A 17,253-nucleotide genomic window follows, 5' to 3' on the forward strand; every position below is an offset into this window, starting at 1 on the left:
GGGATTTTAGTTGAGTATAATTGATTATAAAAAATAGTTAATATGATTGATTTTGAATGTAATTGATTATGTCATGTGGTATAAAATTGATTAATAAGATTGGTTTTAATCAAAATTAAAAAGTAGGATTGAAAAATAGAATTAAAAATCAAATAAAACCATGGTTTTGTAAAAATATATCCAAGACCATATTTTTCAAAAAAAAAAATCCAAACACTCATTATATATGTCAAAATGAATTATGAATCCAAAATTATAGTTATCTTATAAACTATTATTACCTACTTTTTCAATTTATATTTTCAATTATACCTTTCTAAAAAGTTATCCAAATATCATATAAATTATTTTAAAAATCATATTTTAGGTTTTATAATTAATTTTGACATATATAGAGGTGTTTGAATATTTTAAAAAAAATATAATTTTAAGTTCAAAATTAATTTTTGCATGTTCTACTTTTCAATTCTCATTAATTCAATCTTATTAATCAATTGTAAAAATTAATTACATGTCACGTAACATAATCAGTTATATTCAAAATTAATAATATTAATGAATTTTTTTCATAATCATTTTTTAACAAATATCCAAACATGAGTTCATAATTGATTTTGACAAGTACAAAAGTATTTGGATATTTTTAAGAAAATTATAATTTTCACATATACAAAGGTATTTGAATATTTTTAAGAAAACTATTATTTTTAGTTAATAATTGATTTTGATATGTATAATGGGTGTTTAGATATTTTTAAGATAACATGATTTTAAATTTATGATTGATTTTGATATGTAACAAAAGTGTTTGGATATATTTCACAAAATCATAATTTTATCTTATTTTTAATTTTTCTTTTCAATTCTACTTAGAATCAATTTTATAAATCTATTATATATATATATATATATATATATATATCACATAACATAATCAATTTATGCAAGATCAATCATATTAATTAATTTTTTATAAAACTTTTTTTATGTATATCCAAACACACCTACTTCTTGAGACATTTAAGGCAGAGAGAATATGATTTTTATGCATATTTTTACTCTTTTGTCTCTATTAAATGTTAAGAAAGTTATTAAATATTGGAGTATTTTATTTTTAAAGTATATATGTTTAATAGGAATATAGTTGGTAAACTTATTAAATTTTAAGATGGAATTAATGATTATTAAAAAATTTTATTTTCAATAAAACACATTGAAAGTATATAAATAGGACTTGAAGGATTACTTATATATAGAACTGCAGTGTGTCATATGAAAGTAAAATCTTTCATTGTGTGCCACGGCACATGGCATAGAATAGGAACTCCTGGCTTTGTGCCACATGGTGCAGTGAATAAGGTGCACGCCATAACGCATGCCCCTTTTTGTGGACTTGTTTTTTGATATAAAACATGTGTTTGGGGTGATGAATGCAAGTAGCTGTCTTTCACTTTGCATTATTTAATATGAGATTGATTTTAAATGATTTTATTAAAGAAGTCTTGGGTTTCCAAGCATTTTCAAATAAAATTCCTTAATTTTAGTTTGGTAGTTTTATGTGGTGATTGCATTAACCTTTTCTTATACCATATGTGTGCTGGGACTATAGTTTGGTATAGAAAAGGTTACAATAGGCATAGATATTTCCTAATTATAATTTGTTGCTAGAAGTGGTGTTTGTTAATGACCTAAGATAGCAAACACTTGAGTTTGTTGCCTTTAGCATAGTTGCTTTTTTAGCACCAAATATTTCAGAATCCTAGTTTGGTAAACTTGAGTATTTAGTTGGTAAACTTATTTAGTTGCTTTTTTTAACACTTGAGTACTTTATTTTTAAAGTATATATGTTTAATAGGATTATAGTTGGTAAACTTATTAAATTTTAAAATGGAATTAATGATTATTAAAAAAAATTATTTTCAATAAAACATATTGAAAGTATATAAATAGGACTTGAAGGATTACTTATATATATAGAACCGCAGTAATTACCATAATTAAGTGAGGTATCGTCCAAGATGATACTCATATCAGGGAAGATTCGGTATCCAGTACTTATTAATCAACAATATTTGGATCCTCACAATTATTTGAAGAAATTAAATTTAACTGTGACAAGTTCAGATATATTTGTGGTGGAAAATCTTTGATCCATCTTTCATACTCCCTCCATTTAAAAATATAAGATATTTTTTAAAGAGTTAGATATTAAAAAATATAAAGCATTTTTAATCTTTTAAAGTATAGTTATTATCTTTTTTTTAAGTATCTCTATTAATGAATGACTTTATATTTATTATAAGATGTTTAATAAAAATAAATATAAAAAAATTTGATTAGTTTAAAAATAAATAATACTTTATTAAGAAGGTGACATTATGTTAAAAATATTTTATATTTTTAAATGAAGAAAGTGTAAATCACATTTCTCTAGCGGCGGACAACCGTGGGCAGGACTCCTTCTTTCTTTTAAATAATAATAATAATAATAATAATAATAATAATATTCTTCTCATTTCACATTCAACTTTTTTTATATTTTAATCTTCTGATCCTACAATCTAAAATTAGAATAATCTTTAATTTAGAGCTTTTTTAGCAAAAACAAGAAACAAAAAAGTGCTTCGTAGGTCCTCTAATGCCATTTTCCCTTATTTAAATTTAATTCAATATTTCTAGTTCGTTAATATTATTTTTCTCAGAGACTTTCAACCTCTTTCTTCCATTTTTTTTTTCAATCGAACTCGTTAAAATCTTGAAAGAATGGCTATTAAAGACCCAAAAAAAAATTAATGTTAAATTAAAATTTTTTTCAGTATTAACGCTCATAAATTCAGTACTTATTCTCCCATGTTTTAATATTAAAATTTTTAATTTGGTATTAACTTTTTTATAAGATTCTTATCATTTTCCCTAAAATCTTCCCCCTATCCTCTAACTAAACAAAGCACAAAAACTAAGGTTAAATATTAAGTAAATATTAACTTGATAATTTAAAAAAAAGTAGTGTAAAGAATATGTGAGGCATAAATAATTACATATTAATAACTAACATTTTATTCTTCATTCATAGGATGTTTTAGTGATTACGCCATAGAAATAATAGAAACTTGTTATAAATAATTACAATACCTTTTACTTCAAAATTAATCACCCCATGCATGTAAATTTAGTTTATTCTATAATTTATTATTTTGTACATGTTAAAAATAGGGCAAGACTTAAGTACTTAACTTTATATTCTTTATGTACTTTTATCCAATCAAATCAAAACAAGTAAATTTTAATTTGTCAAAATATTAATACTAAAAATTTATTATAGAATAAATAATATATAAATAATATACTTATCTTATTTTAATTGAAAATGAATACATTAAGTATATAAAGTTAAATATATATATTTTCCCTTAAAAATAAAAGCAACAATTTTTATTTAAATTTCGTTATTATGTGTAAATTAAATATGTAATTTTTCGGAAGTCTCACACCCACCTTGTATATTATAGCTGCCACATCCATCAAAAAATAGCATATTATTAACTGGCACTGTAGTTCTACAGTACAAATAGTACGCTGGACACTATATAAAGATAAAGATTAATGTAATGGGTTGGAGGTATTTAATTAATACAGCTTTCGATCCAACATCATTTAATACAATTTCTAAACGATTTACTCGATCCTTTCTTTTTTTCCATGTTCCAACTAATATCTCGTACCATTCTGATAATACTGTGATTGCCTTTAAAAGATGTACGTCTTGAATATAGCAATAGATGTAATCTTTATATCTCAAATTATAAAATATTTTTATTATTAAAAAAATATAAATTAGTGAAGAAATTTAGTGAGGGGTCGTCTATTTCTCTCTAAAATATCAAATTAATGAAAAAATTAGTGAAAAATGTTGATTTTATAGCTTGACATAAAATTAGCAAGGGAAATAATGAGACACTATTAATTCCTTTATAAAATAAGAGAATTAGTGAGGAAAATAACGAGGGACTACCAATCCCTCTCTAAAATAAGAGAATTAATGAGAAAAATAGTAAGGAATTACCAATCTCTCTCTAAAATAAGAGAATTAATTAAGAAAATAGTAAGAGACTGTCAATCCTTCTTTAAAATAAGATAATTAGTGAGGGATTCTGTCCCTAGCTAATTACTGTAAAAAAAACTTTTGATAATGAATTTTAATTATATATTTAATTATTTTCATTTAAAATAAAAATTAAATTTAAAAATTAACTAAATATTCATAATAAAATTATTTAATATTTTCTTTATTTTAAGTTGATTTTCATTAATAAAATAATATTTTATTACAAATATAATATAATTTAAATAAAATATAAATATTTTAACATATTAATAATTGAAAATAAATTTTAATATGTATATATGTGTGTATTTTTATTATATACTATTTAATATATTTATGTAATTAAATAATACTTTTCCTGTTTAAAAATATAAGGCATTTTTTGAGAAGTTAAATGTTTAAAAATATAAGACATTTTTAGTCTTTTGAAGTGTAATTATTATCTTTTTTTCAAAAGTGCCCTAATTGATAATGAATTTATATTTATTATAGGTATTTAATAGAAATAAATATAAAAATATAGGGTTAGTTAAAAAGTAAGTAACTATTTTTATTGGGGTGCGAATTGATTAAAAATACCTTATATTTTTTAACGGAGGAAGTATATATTTAATTTCTCATATAATGACTATTTAATTTTTTATATAATAACTACAGGTGCCTTTCAATTCAACTGACAAAGAAGGGGAGTATAAAGCTTGAAAGGTATAAGGTCAAAGGTTCAAGTCTTGACTTTGACATAAACATAATAAATATATGGCATGGTAAGGAGCAAGTGATATGACAAAAGGTGGATAATGACATGAGTTGTTGCACATGTGACAAGTGATGGGGAACGAGATAGTAAGTGACTGGCGGTTGATAAGGCACGAGATTGTTGGTGACATGTTATAAGTTGATGCACACATGGCGATTGATGTGGTATTATTACTTTTAAATATAGGCATATTTAATGAATGATTAATCCTTTGCTAAAGTTATTGAATTTTAAATAGTATTAAAGAGAGATTCAATCTCTAGCTAATTTTAGCAAGGGACTGAATCTCTCACTAAATATGATTCCTCACTAAATTTAGCAAGCTTTTTTTTTTTACTATGAATTTAACAAGGGACAAAGTCCCTTACTAAAATGCAATTTAGTTAGGAAAAACGACATTGTCCCTCGCTATAGTCCATTTTTCTAGTAGTGTTTTAAATAAAATTTTACATACCAATAAACATTACTTAACAGAGTTAATAACTTTATTCTTCCAAAATAAAAATATAAATTTTTAAAAATATTTATCATTTAATATATTAAAGAGATAATGGATGAAAATTAATTATAAAGAGAGAAAAGTTAATATTAAAATAAAAAAGTTAATATTGGAATAAGCCTATTTTTGCCCTAACATTAAATATAAAAAACATTGGCCATTAAACTGAAGTTTAACCAAAAGTTAAATAGCATATTTGCATCAGAACTTTTTCTCCAGGGACACTGAGTATCATAAACTTTTGTTTAAAGCTTATTTGTCCTAGAAGTTTTAAAAATGAAGCAATTATGCCTTTCCTTCTTCTTCTTCATCCTTCCTTCTTCTTTATCCTCCTCTCCTACTAGCAAGCTCTTGTACTACCATGGATTGGAATTCAAACGTGAATTTAGGAAAAATGGGTATATGAGATTCACAAGCCTCACAAGAAGTCTCGTATTTGGCTCAACACTTTTGCCCCATGGAAATGACTGCTCAAGCCTACAATATCACCGCTTTGTCAATCAAAGGCAAATCCGCCATTCTTAACTTCCCCTAGATTGTTGTCATCCTCCACCAACATGCCATGTGCTTCTCACGTAACATCCAAGCAGTTGCTTTCACTACTACTACCTTAGTCAAGTTTGATACTATGAAGCCCTTAGAAGCTTCTAAGTCAAGGTCGAAGTCCACAGAGTCATCATAGTTGAGTGAGATAGTGGAATTGTCGAATATAGAAGAAGAGGGCTTCCATATGGCCAAATTCATATGAATTGACTCAACAGATAGTTGATTATTTTGGGGTATAGGTACGGGTTCGAATGATTTGAAACTACTTGCTATTGTTCTTGCTTGTTGTTCATAGAGTCGTTCTTGCTATTATTATTGATGTTAATAGAGGTGTTATTGTTATCTAAGTGAATTTTTTTAAATTTTTAAAAAATATCATTTGGCTAGAAGTGGCAATTATAGTCAAAGTAATGGTCAGCACTGATAGTAGAGCAAAATTGCTTTTCTTAGGAAACTTCTAGGACAAATAAGCTCCAAACAAAAGTTTATAATATCTAGCACTCCTAGATAAAAAATTTTGGGACAAATATGTTATTTAACCCTCGGTCAAACTTTAATTTAATAGCCAACATTTTTTATATCTAACGGTGGGGCAAAAATGTGCTCTTTTTGAAAAATTTGGGACAAAAATGTTCTAAAAAAAAGTTTAGGGTGCTAGGCGCCCATAGAAAAAAAATTTTAGGAAAAATTTGCTATTTAATCCTTTTTTTTTAAGAATGATGCATTGAAATTTTAATTATTATCAAAACACTTATATAGGATATTTAATGAAGGTAAAATTAAAAACATGAAATTTTTTTTTAAAAAAGTAAGGTTTTAACTAATATTTTTTAAGAACCATGAATTAGTTACTAATATTTTATATTTTGGTTAGAAAGGAATGGAGTTTAATAGATATCCAAATTCAACTAGCAACAACCTTGTGCGTTGCATAAGTTGGCTAATCCAAAGATGCATATTAACTACTTCGTTAAAAATATAAGATATTTTTAATTAAATCTTACCTCCTATAAAGTAGTTACTTATTTTTAAAGTAACACTATCCTTTATATTTTTCCTTATTTAATAGGGTATTTCATTTTAAAATAAATATAAAGTAATTTATTTATTGAAGGCACTTTCCTTTTTTTTAAAAAGACATTGATTATATTTTAAAATATTAAAAATGCCTTATTTCTTTTTTTAACATCAAATCTTTTTAAAAAAATGTTTTATATTTTTTAGTGAAGTGAGAGTTCATGATAATGTTGTTCAGATAATGCTCACCTTCATATGTGACACGTGGGTGAAGGGATTAAAATGCAGTTTTCCGGAAGCTAAGGTTTCCAAACAATTGTGTATGTATTGTACAAACGTTGTTAAAGCAAAAAGGTCATTCTGTACATTGAAAACTCTGAGCACACGCAAAAAACATTGTACAATTTATAGAAAATCATGTAATTGAAACTTAATTTGTGTTTGGTTTTTTGTTAATTCAAAATCAGTTTTTTAAAAATTCATTTGATAAAATTAATTTAGTAAAAATTAATTATTGTAACTTGTAATAAAATTTGTGTTTGGATATATTTTTTAAAAGTTAAATTGGTAAACTAAAAATTATTTGAATTATATATGATAAGATATACTTTTAAATGTACAATTACTAAAAAGAATGTTAATTTATAATAATTTTTAATTTTTATTATATAAATGTAATATACTAAAAATGTTTAAAAAATGTGATACAAATTTTAAATAACATAAAATTTGATTTTTTAAATAATAAAATCAAAAATATAAGTTTGATATGTTGGAAAAATCATATAATAAAAGTTTAACATACATTAAAATTAAAAATTAACATAATAATTATTCAATTTATAATGTACAATTTAGTTCCTAGTTAAATCATAAACTCTATTCATTTACTTATCAGAAATCACATGTGAAACTACTCTTGAAATTGATTATGGAAATGCATGGTGGGTATTTCATTATAAATGTTAATTATATTTTCATCCTCTAATTGCATAAAGTTAGAATCAATTGCAAATTATTTTCTAATAAAATTATATAAGGCTATTTTTTTTCCAACAAAAAGAAATGTGGGTGCTTTAAATATTAAGGTTAAAGTATTAATATATCCCTCAACTTTTTTTATATGTGTAAAGCACTCCCAAGTCAAGAGTGGTAAAATATTGCCCTACATATATTAAAAATGAAGCAATGTTGTCCCTCTTAACATTCATATCAATCATTTAAAAGTGTAGCGGGTATATTTTCTCTAGGTCAATAAAGTTTTTTTATAATCAAAATCATTGAAATTTACTAAATATATATATATATATATATATATATATTAAGATAATCTTTAAGCTATGGATTCGAAATTAAATAACTAATTATTATTTTATATTTCATTGGGAAATAGTTTGATTCCCAGTTAATCTCCTAGAATCTTTTTATAAATTTAAATTAAATGACATGGTAAGTTTAAATATTGTTATCTAAATATGAAAAAATAAATTATCTACTTATTATGAATTGTTCTACTGATCACTCCCGTTATAATTAGTATATGTTTATTCATGAGTATATAATGCATCATGATGTATATTATACATTGTTATATTATATAATATATATTATATTGCATATTTTTTATTTATATTTATATTAGTAAATAGTTAAAAGCTATTTTTAGACGGTAGTGTTTGAATATGTTTTATACATACATACATATATATATATATATATATATATATATTGTAAGATTTAAGTTTGAGATTGATAACTAGTTCAATATAATGGATGTTAGTTTACCAAGAAAAGTGTTAGCTTACTTTTTTTTTTCCCCCTTTCATCAGATGTTAACTCACTTATTATATAAGTTCATGTTATATAAATATTAATAAATACTTTCTCTGGTTTAAAATATAAATAGCTCTTAACAAAAATTCACATATTAATAAATTCTCATTTTTGTAAAAATGTATATTTTTTTTTATTTTACCTTCATTTACAATTTATGATAAGTGAGAAGAAAATTATAAATTTAGATATATAAGAATCAGATTAATAACTATAAGAGGTAAAATGATATTTTTTTTTTTACAAGTATTAAGTTGTTTATATCAAGGAAATGTTTATATATTGATGATGCATGCATGGGAATTCTTTGGTAGACATTTGCAGAGACGTTGAGCCCCTGATCTCTATTGGCAAAACATTGACCTTGCACACCACAATAGAAATGATAAATCTTCTTAGATTCATCAGATACGGAGTAGCATTTGTCAACTGGAGGAGATTGATATCACCTTCACCAGCGGGGACTGGATTGGCTTTGCCGACATTCTAGCTAAGAAAGCACATTTTGAGGGACAAGATTTTTTTGTTATATAGGGATAGAGTTAAAAATAAAAGTCAAACTTAAAAAGTCAAATTTAAAAGTTTTATTTAAATAAGAGTTCGGATTTTGAAATTAAATTTTTTAAAGTAATCAGGTTTGAGGGCTTGACCCTTCAAGCTCGGTGAAAAAAGACTTAAGTTTGGACGGCCTTCCAAGTTTTATTATATTATTTTTTTTGTTAGAACATGCATTTGAAGCCAAGGAATCCTAATCCTACACACATATTATATTATTATTAATTTTAATTTATTTTAAAATTAATTTCATATAATTTAATAAATATTAGTATATAGTATACAATTTTTGATATTTTTTATTTTTAATAATTATTATGTTTGTGTATTTATAAAAAATGAACTATTTTTAATCACGATTTGAATTTTATTAATAAATTTTTAAATGTGTGTTGCTTAATTTTTAAAAAATTATAAAAATTTTTTTGAATTTCAAAAGATTTTAATTAATTTATAGTATTTAATTTTATTTTAATTTTTTATTTTTTTATAATAAAACTTACGAGCCCGACGCTAAATCATTTAACTAAGGACCGAGCATAAAAAAATAAAAAATTAAAAAATTAAACTTAAAAATTCAAGTCCTTGTGAGCTCCGCCTATATGGACTAGATCCATGCGGAATAAGTTCAGTTATTTTTAACTCTACATAAAGAGGCTCTCTCCCTCTGTAATGAGCTCATGCTCTCGTACTTAGTCTACTGTAGATAGTTACTTTTATTTTCGAGCTTGGACTTGCCCTTTGGCCAAAAAAAAAAAAAACTTAGACTTGCCACTTGTATTAGAAACAAAAAAAAGAAATCAAAAATTAAAGGAGTGGCTGTAAATTTTAAAACTTAATGATAAGGGGTTGTTAAGAACCAACGGGCAAAGGTCTTGTCCATCTTTCTATTCATATAATAAGTTTTCCCCATCTACTTAAAAATTATCCTTTAAGAGATGCGCGCATATGAACCTTTGATTTGATATATTATTTCATATTTTAGATTAAATAAAGCAGTAGTGGTAAATTTTATATCCCTTTAATTTAAAAATATAAAATATTTTTAATTAAAAATCTCACCTTTAATAAAATAGTTATTTATTTTTTAATTAATTCTATCTTTTTATATTTATCTTTTTTAAATAGCCTACAACAAATATAAAATATTATTACTTGAGGCACTTTTAAAAAAATTAATAATTACATTTTAAAAAAATTAAAAATATTTTATATTTTTTAATAGAGGGGAATATTTTTTTGACCTATTCAAACATTTTTTTTTTTTTTTGCCAAAGTTCGAGCACAACTTAAGATTAACAAAAGAGATGAAAAATAAAGGAGTACATGCGGCCATATGGTGGGCTGGTAGCGGCTTGCTCTTTGTTAGGAGGAGTCACATCCTAGCCAAAGCCTAGGTAAGGACGTTAACGAGAAATTGAGTCCATAGACTGGATGTCACCTGTCATTACTCTATTCTTAAAATGTTAATTTATTAAAATATACAACACGTCTATTTATATAATTAAAATTTTTTTTAAGTTTTTTTAACACAAGACATAATAATTTTTTAATCAATTTATAACACTCTTATCATGAGTAACTTATTAAAAAATCTATCAATTAAATAAATTTGAATCTAATTTTAATATCATTTTATTATAAAGTTATTATTCTCTTTCAAAAAGCTAATTCATCAAGGTATATAACACATTCATTTATGTAATCAAAATTTTTTTTTAAATTTATCTAATGAGGGACAATAGTGAACGTTTTACGAATCAATTTTTGATTTATAACATTTAAATAAATATTTTTAAATTTATAATATTTTGATAAATAAATTTTTTTTATAGTACTTTGGTCAATTTGTCAAAATAAAAAGTGGGTTTTGTTTTTAAAAAAATTAAAACACATAAAAAGACAAGACAAGATATGAGAGGAGAGAGATCTTCGAAACTTGAAATTAAAGTAAATGGAGAGAATGACGTAGTTGAGACTTGAGTGACATCTTTTTTTTATCTTTTTTTAATAAAATTATTTAATTTAATTTATTTCATTATTTGTTTAAATTGTAAGTTTGAGTTTATGGTCATTTAGTTGGCTGTTTGTAGTTGGTTAAAAGTTATTAAAAATCATTTAGTGTAGAAAAATTTTATATTATAAATTTTAAATGAAAAATATAATTTTTAATAAAAATTTAAGGTACTTGGTATAATATTTAAATATATTTTTTAAATAATAATAATAATAATAAATATTAAAAAATAAATATTGTCTCCACTGAGCTTAGGTCCTCCGTCCGCCACGGATGGGGGACATGACATGGAGGACCGAAGAAGTCAATAAGGCGATCGGATGACATTATGGAAAGCGTGAAGACACGTTAGCAAGCAGCATTACCGGACATGTGGCTGTCCAAGACTGAGCATCATTTTTCTTTTGTTTTTTTAAATTTTTATTTTCATAAAAGGAAAAGGGAAAAGGAAGAAAGGAAAAGGAGGGGAGACTAAGAAATAGCAATGGATTTAATTTTATTTTTGCCTTATATTATTCTAAACTCTGCTCATTGTCTCATTCATGCTGTTAAACATGTGTAACTAAACCAAAGCCTTTTTTCATGAAAAAAGATGGAGAAGATAAGTCATTCCTTAATTTATGGATTTATACATAAAATTAAAGTAGATATGTTGCCTTCAATTTGTACTATATAGTGTCATGAAACTCGCCTTTTCTGACATAAATTCAAAAGAAAAAAGATGAAGATTTTTTTTTTTTTAAATCTCAAACGCAGCCCAACATAAAAGTCAGTACTGTTTAATGTAAAGGACTCTATGACCAGTAAAACGAGAGAGGAGCCATATTATTAGAGGGGCTTGCCTGATTAGATTTATTTGTCGGATTGATTATTTCACATAACTTTCTAGCTACTTTTCACATTCTTATTTTATCAACCACGGTTAAAATACTAGGCCGGATATAAAGTCAATTCAACTAAAATTAAAGCTGGTGAATATATTAGTACCTAGTTGTTTTATGGTTGAGAGGAATCCATTCAAACTGGTAAAAACTGGTAATATGGAATTCATATCGATCTTTTTTTTTTTTAACATTTAAACTATATTTATTCAGGCTTAGGTCCTAATTTTGGCGCGGAGGAAAAACTAACTGTATCAGGCTTAATTAATATTGTAGCCACTATAAATTTCATTTCTAAGTTTACTTGAGCTATCCTCTTTTTTATTTTTTTATTTTTAAGTTTACTTGAGCTATCTTTAGTAACCAATAATCTTTCAATCAAAAGATTAATTCTTCCAACGAAACATCTCACTCACTATGTGACCATACATGTCAGTGATCTCTCTCTCTTTTGGCAAGAAATACTTAGAAATGCTTCCAAATTTTGTTGAGCACCTTAATAGATCATAATCTTAAGCTTAAATTCATGTAGGTCCTTCACTTTATTATATATTAGCTTATTAAGTTTAAGTATATCCAATTTACAATATCTTTTTTTTAAAATAAACATATTCTAGTTTTTAGATAATTGGTACGAGTTGATGGGACCAAATATAGAGAAAGTAATTTAAAGAGAATTTTTTTTTTTCACCAGAAGTAATTTAAAGAGAATGTATCATAGATATTTCTTTTTTTAAAAAAAAAAAACGGCAGAGAGAGATTGAATCATAGACTTCCAGATATTGAGCCCAAAGCAAATTTATTCAAAGATTTGCCAGATCCATCTTTGCTTTGGGGGGAAAAAAAAAGGCTTGTCCTTTATATACCTCACACTATTATAAAATACTTCTAACTATTTTATCAAAATTAAGAAATGATTGAGTTATAAACTTTATTTAAAAATATAATCTTTTAATTTTACCCCTTATGTAATAAGTTATTTTTAATATGTTTTACAGAATTACAGAAAATCCAAAAATTCATTAATCATATTTAAAAATTTAATAAGTTTTTAAATTTACCTATATTATATACATACTTTAATAACATTCATCCTCTCACTAACATTCAATTAAGGGTAAAAGAAAAAATAAGTAACAAAAATTAATAACATTTATAAATAAGACTAAGATTCTTCTATTTTCACTAATACATAAAACTGGAAGGAGTAACTCATAATTGAACATGTATTTGGACTCACATAAGCGATGTAACTCTACTGTTTTTCTGCTTTTTAATCCACTCTAGCTTTCAGCTAACTTTGACTACATCCAATAGATAAATCATAGATATTGAACTGACCGAAAATTTATTCAAACAAGGATTTGCCTGATCTAGATTTACTAAAAGATAAAACGATTGTCCGTAATATTAACCCAAAAATAAGTACGTACAAAGCAGATCATCTAATGCTGATTAAATGTTATGACTGGGATCCCTTCCGACGTTACTCATACGAAGAACAATAGTTTAAAAGCATACATATGTTCCATGTTCTGTTACGGATCATCACAATTAGCACAATAACAACAGAAAAGAAAGAAAATGAGCAAACCAAAAAATATATATATATATACCTTCATATAATGACATCAATTCCACTTGAAATCCAAATACTATTGCAGCATTTAGCAATCATTCGCATGTCTCTTCTTCATAGTCTTGGCACTCTTCATCGTCTTCACATGTCTCTTCTTCATCGCAAGGAAGCGTCAGGTTCAGACTCAGCGTAAAGGCTGATGATGTCAATATGGCAGCTCTCAGCATATCCAACACCAGCATTGAAATCCGAAGACAAAATGGAACTGAAAAAAGAAACGAAAGAAAGAGAGAACTAATGAATTAAATCACTTTCTCTACAGTTCATCACCCTACTCTGTTTCAACTTTTCATTCCTTCTCAGGTCTGCTTTCTGAATGTCCCCTTTCTACTTTATTTTATTTCCGGCCTCTGAAATTACTTATGTTTAAATTTTGGTTTTTCTTTTACATTTTAATTATCATTATTAAGATATTAAATAAGACTATTTGAACTCAATCTAAAAGGTTTAAAACCCGAAGAATAAAGATAATCAAAGGATTGATGGAGAGCAGAGAAGCAAACTGAGAGCAGATCAATCATGTGAAATTCTGGTGAAAACTTCTAGCGAGCTTCTCATTCAAATTCCTCATGACTTTCCACTTTGTGATAAAAAATCCAGGCAAAACTAGAGCGATATGGCAGAAAAGAAGCGCTAACCATTATGATGGAATCTTTGTGCCATTCTCAGGGTAAAAATATGCGAAAATGATGGAGAAATAAAAACATACCAAAGGGAGAAAAGTTCAAAAAAGAGAAAAAAAAAAAAGTGTAGCACAACAAAATATTTGAAGATACGAATCATTTCAAGTTTGATCCAAAAGGTCAAAGAAAAGTGGAATTAAGAGAAGAAAGGACCTCATTCAGCCCAACGCTTATCTTCACTGCCAATAAGTCATCCACATCAGCTTTGGATTTACGAAGGAATGTCAAAGCAGCCCGCTGAGAGAATGGTAAAAGTGACAAATTATCTGCCACTAGGACAATGACCTCCATCTAGTATAACCGTCGTGCCCAATTTCTGAAGGCAGGTCTGGCCTATAAATTGGAAGCAACTGGTTCTCGACATTACTTTAGGCAACATGAGGATTGAGGAGCTTGTTCTTTAGATCATAAAATTCGGAACTAAAATCTCTAGTTGGATCCAAACGACGCAAGCTCTTGTACAAATTATCAATGCAGCCCAAACCAAACTTGCCTTGTGAAAGATGTTCCAGTGCACCAAGTGGAATAGTCAGGAAACTTAATAGCTGATCTGTGAAATCCTCTCCTGCTTCACCAAACAGTACTTTGCGTGGAGATTTTAATACCATTAACCTCAGATTCATTTTCCTGCCCTCCTTGCCTTTTATCTCATTTACCTCTAACTCAGACTCTGGTATTTGAGAGTTCGGAATGGGCAGTTTTTTGCGTAAGAATAAATCTGTCAATAGTGTCTCCGACCATAATGAGAACTTCAGTAGATCCAGTACCTTCACAATTAAAGCATGTATAAAGTTTGAAATTTGAAATGATGACGAATAAAAATCAAACAATGAGGGGAAGAGAGAAAAGTTACTCAATTTTTCCCAGTCCCAGAGAATAATTGAAAGCAACAAGTAAACTCAACAAATTTCTCTAAATTTTGCTAAGATTATGCATAGAGAAAAATCTATATAGTGTCAACAAAATGGATAAATTTCGATAATAAAACTTCGAAGTTTAAGGTTGTGAAATTCAAGAAACTTTTTTAAAATCAAATGAATGCAAATTAAGAGATGAATACAAATTACTCTATATTACAATGGGTAATATCCTCACCTCATTCTGGGTGACATTCACAGTCAATCTTTCAGAATCAAAGTCAATTCTAAAATTTTGCAGCATCCACCAGGTTGTATCCAAATCACTAACCAATGCCAGTAGATCATCGGAAACTATAAAACTTGTCGGTTTGTGCAGATAGCCATGAAAGCCTTGTGAGATTGGTGTGTCATCCAAGTTATATACCAGCTTTTCGGAATAAGCTTCCATTGGGTTGGTTGGATTCAGCAGCTTTCCTTTATACTCATTCGAATAAAAGTACTTTGGATCCAGATTTTTTGAACTTTGATACAGTGAGGTTATGCAGTTAAATCTGCAAGGCTGTGCGGTAGAATCCTTACTAATGAGTTCAGAAACAGTTCCCAATGGCAATGATAAGAAGCTTAATAAAATATCAACGAAGTCACTCTCTGCTTCAGCATAGAGAACCTTGTTTTTATCTTTGTCAACAACTAGAGTTATTGAAATGTGCTTCGGTTTTGCAGATGAAGCCATGATCATAAAGAGCAAAACCAAGATGCTAGATCTTTCTGCAGAAGACTATTTCAAGGCCACAGAGTTCAGAGAAAAGGCTGGAAGGATATTGCAACTCTCTATCTCAATTAATAATGGCCCTTACGCATAGATTCATTTTCTAAGCAAAAGAGGCTAAATCCTTCATACGCGTTGGCATCTTCTTCGCAGGAGGATATTTCAACAAAATCTGCATGAAGATGCGCGCGCGAGCGCGCTCGCGCGTGTCAGCCACAAAGAACTAATTCGTCATTGATCGTTGACTAATGTAATCACAAAATTTGGTGAATTGCATAAATTTAGGAGCATGTGACGTCCTCAAATTAATTCCATTCCCAATCAAGGTGAGGATATGAACTTAGAAATTCCTAAAATATGCATCTGAATTCATCAGAAGAGAAGCGAGATTCTAGACATGCATCACGACTGAAAAATCATAACACTTGTGAGATTAACCATAAAAAGTACATCAATAAGAATCACAGGCACAAGATATATCAAATGATGCATATTGAACATCGTCTTCGCATTTCGATATGAAAATTGTTGATAGCAATTCCACATACACAAGAAAATCGCCATGAAACTTACCTTAGGTTCCAATATTTGTACTGGAGACTCTATTAGTCTAGGGATTCAGAATTTTCCCTCCTTCCAATGTGCAGATACACCCTCCAAAGTTTCAAGATTCGTATACGGATTTAGCGCCACGATACCAAAATGTTCGAACAGCTAGGTGAAGAGGCAATAGACTCCTCCGGACTGCACAACAATGGCGCAGCTACAGTCAAGAGGAACAGTGATTGCACCAGCGGCAAAAACTACGCTTTGCCGTGCTGATTTTCGAGCGCGAACTATCCTTGGAATTTGAATAGTCCATTTTAGGTTTCAGGTTTCACCTGATCCACTCAGCAATCAATACCCCAGATGAAGCCACGTCACTCGAATGTCGCATCCAGCAAGCTGGTCTACGTGGCAGAATCTGAATTGTTCATCTGATTTAACAACTGAGAACTTCCCACTTCAATTTACCTTTGCTGATCAATATTTAATTTTTTTTTCATGATTTTCTTTGGTAAAATCTACCTCAATTTTGAATTTGGTTTTTAT

At 27.2% G+C, this 17,253-nt stretch overlaps 1 protein-coding gene across 2 annotated transcripts; it reads right to left on the reverse strand.

Moving 5' to 3' along the window:
• Positions 1–13,559: 13,559 nt before the first annotated feature.
• LOC129290733 (uncharacterized) lies at positions 13,560–17,018 on the reverse strand. 2 transcript variants are annotated; one of them, XR_008588523.1, is made up of 4 exons: positions 16,735–17,018; positions 15,628–16,333; positions 14,686–15,299; positions 13,566–14,054 (listed from the first exon to the last, which is right to left on the reverse strand). XR_008588523.1 is itself a non-coding variant. In XM_054927641.1 (3 exons), the coding sequence occupies exons 2-3, from the start codon at positions 16,129–16,131 to the stop codon at positions 14,901–14,903; spliced, it is 903 nt and encodes a 300-aa protein (XP_054783616.1). In that variant the 5' UTR covers positions 16,132–16,333; positions 16,735–17,018; the 3' UTR covers positions 13,560–14,900. The 2 variants fall into 2 exon arrangements, 1 of the variants encoding a protein (XP_054783616.1); XM_054927641.1 differs by having other exon boundaries at positions 13,560–15,299.
• Between the last annotated feature and the right edge of the window lie 235 nt (positions 17,019–17,253).

Source organism: Prosopis cineraria, unplaced genomic scaffold (genome assembly GCF_029017545.1).
Source record: "Prosopis cineraria cultivar Desert tree isolate PC_DT_omini unplaced genomic scaffold, ASM2901754v1 PC13, whole genome shotgun sequence".
NCBI lineage: Eukaryota > Viridiplantae > Streptophyta > Magnoliopsida > Fabales > Fabaceae > Prosopis > Prosopis cineraria.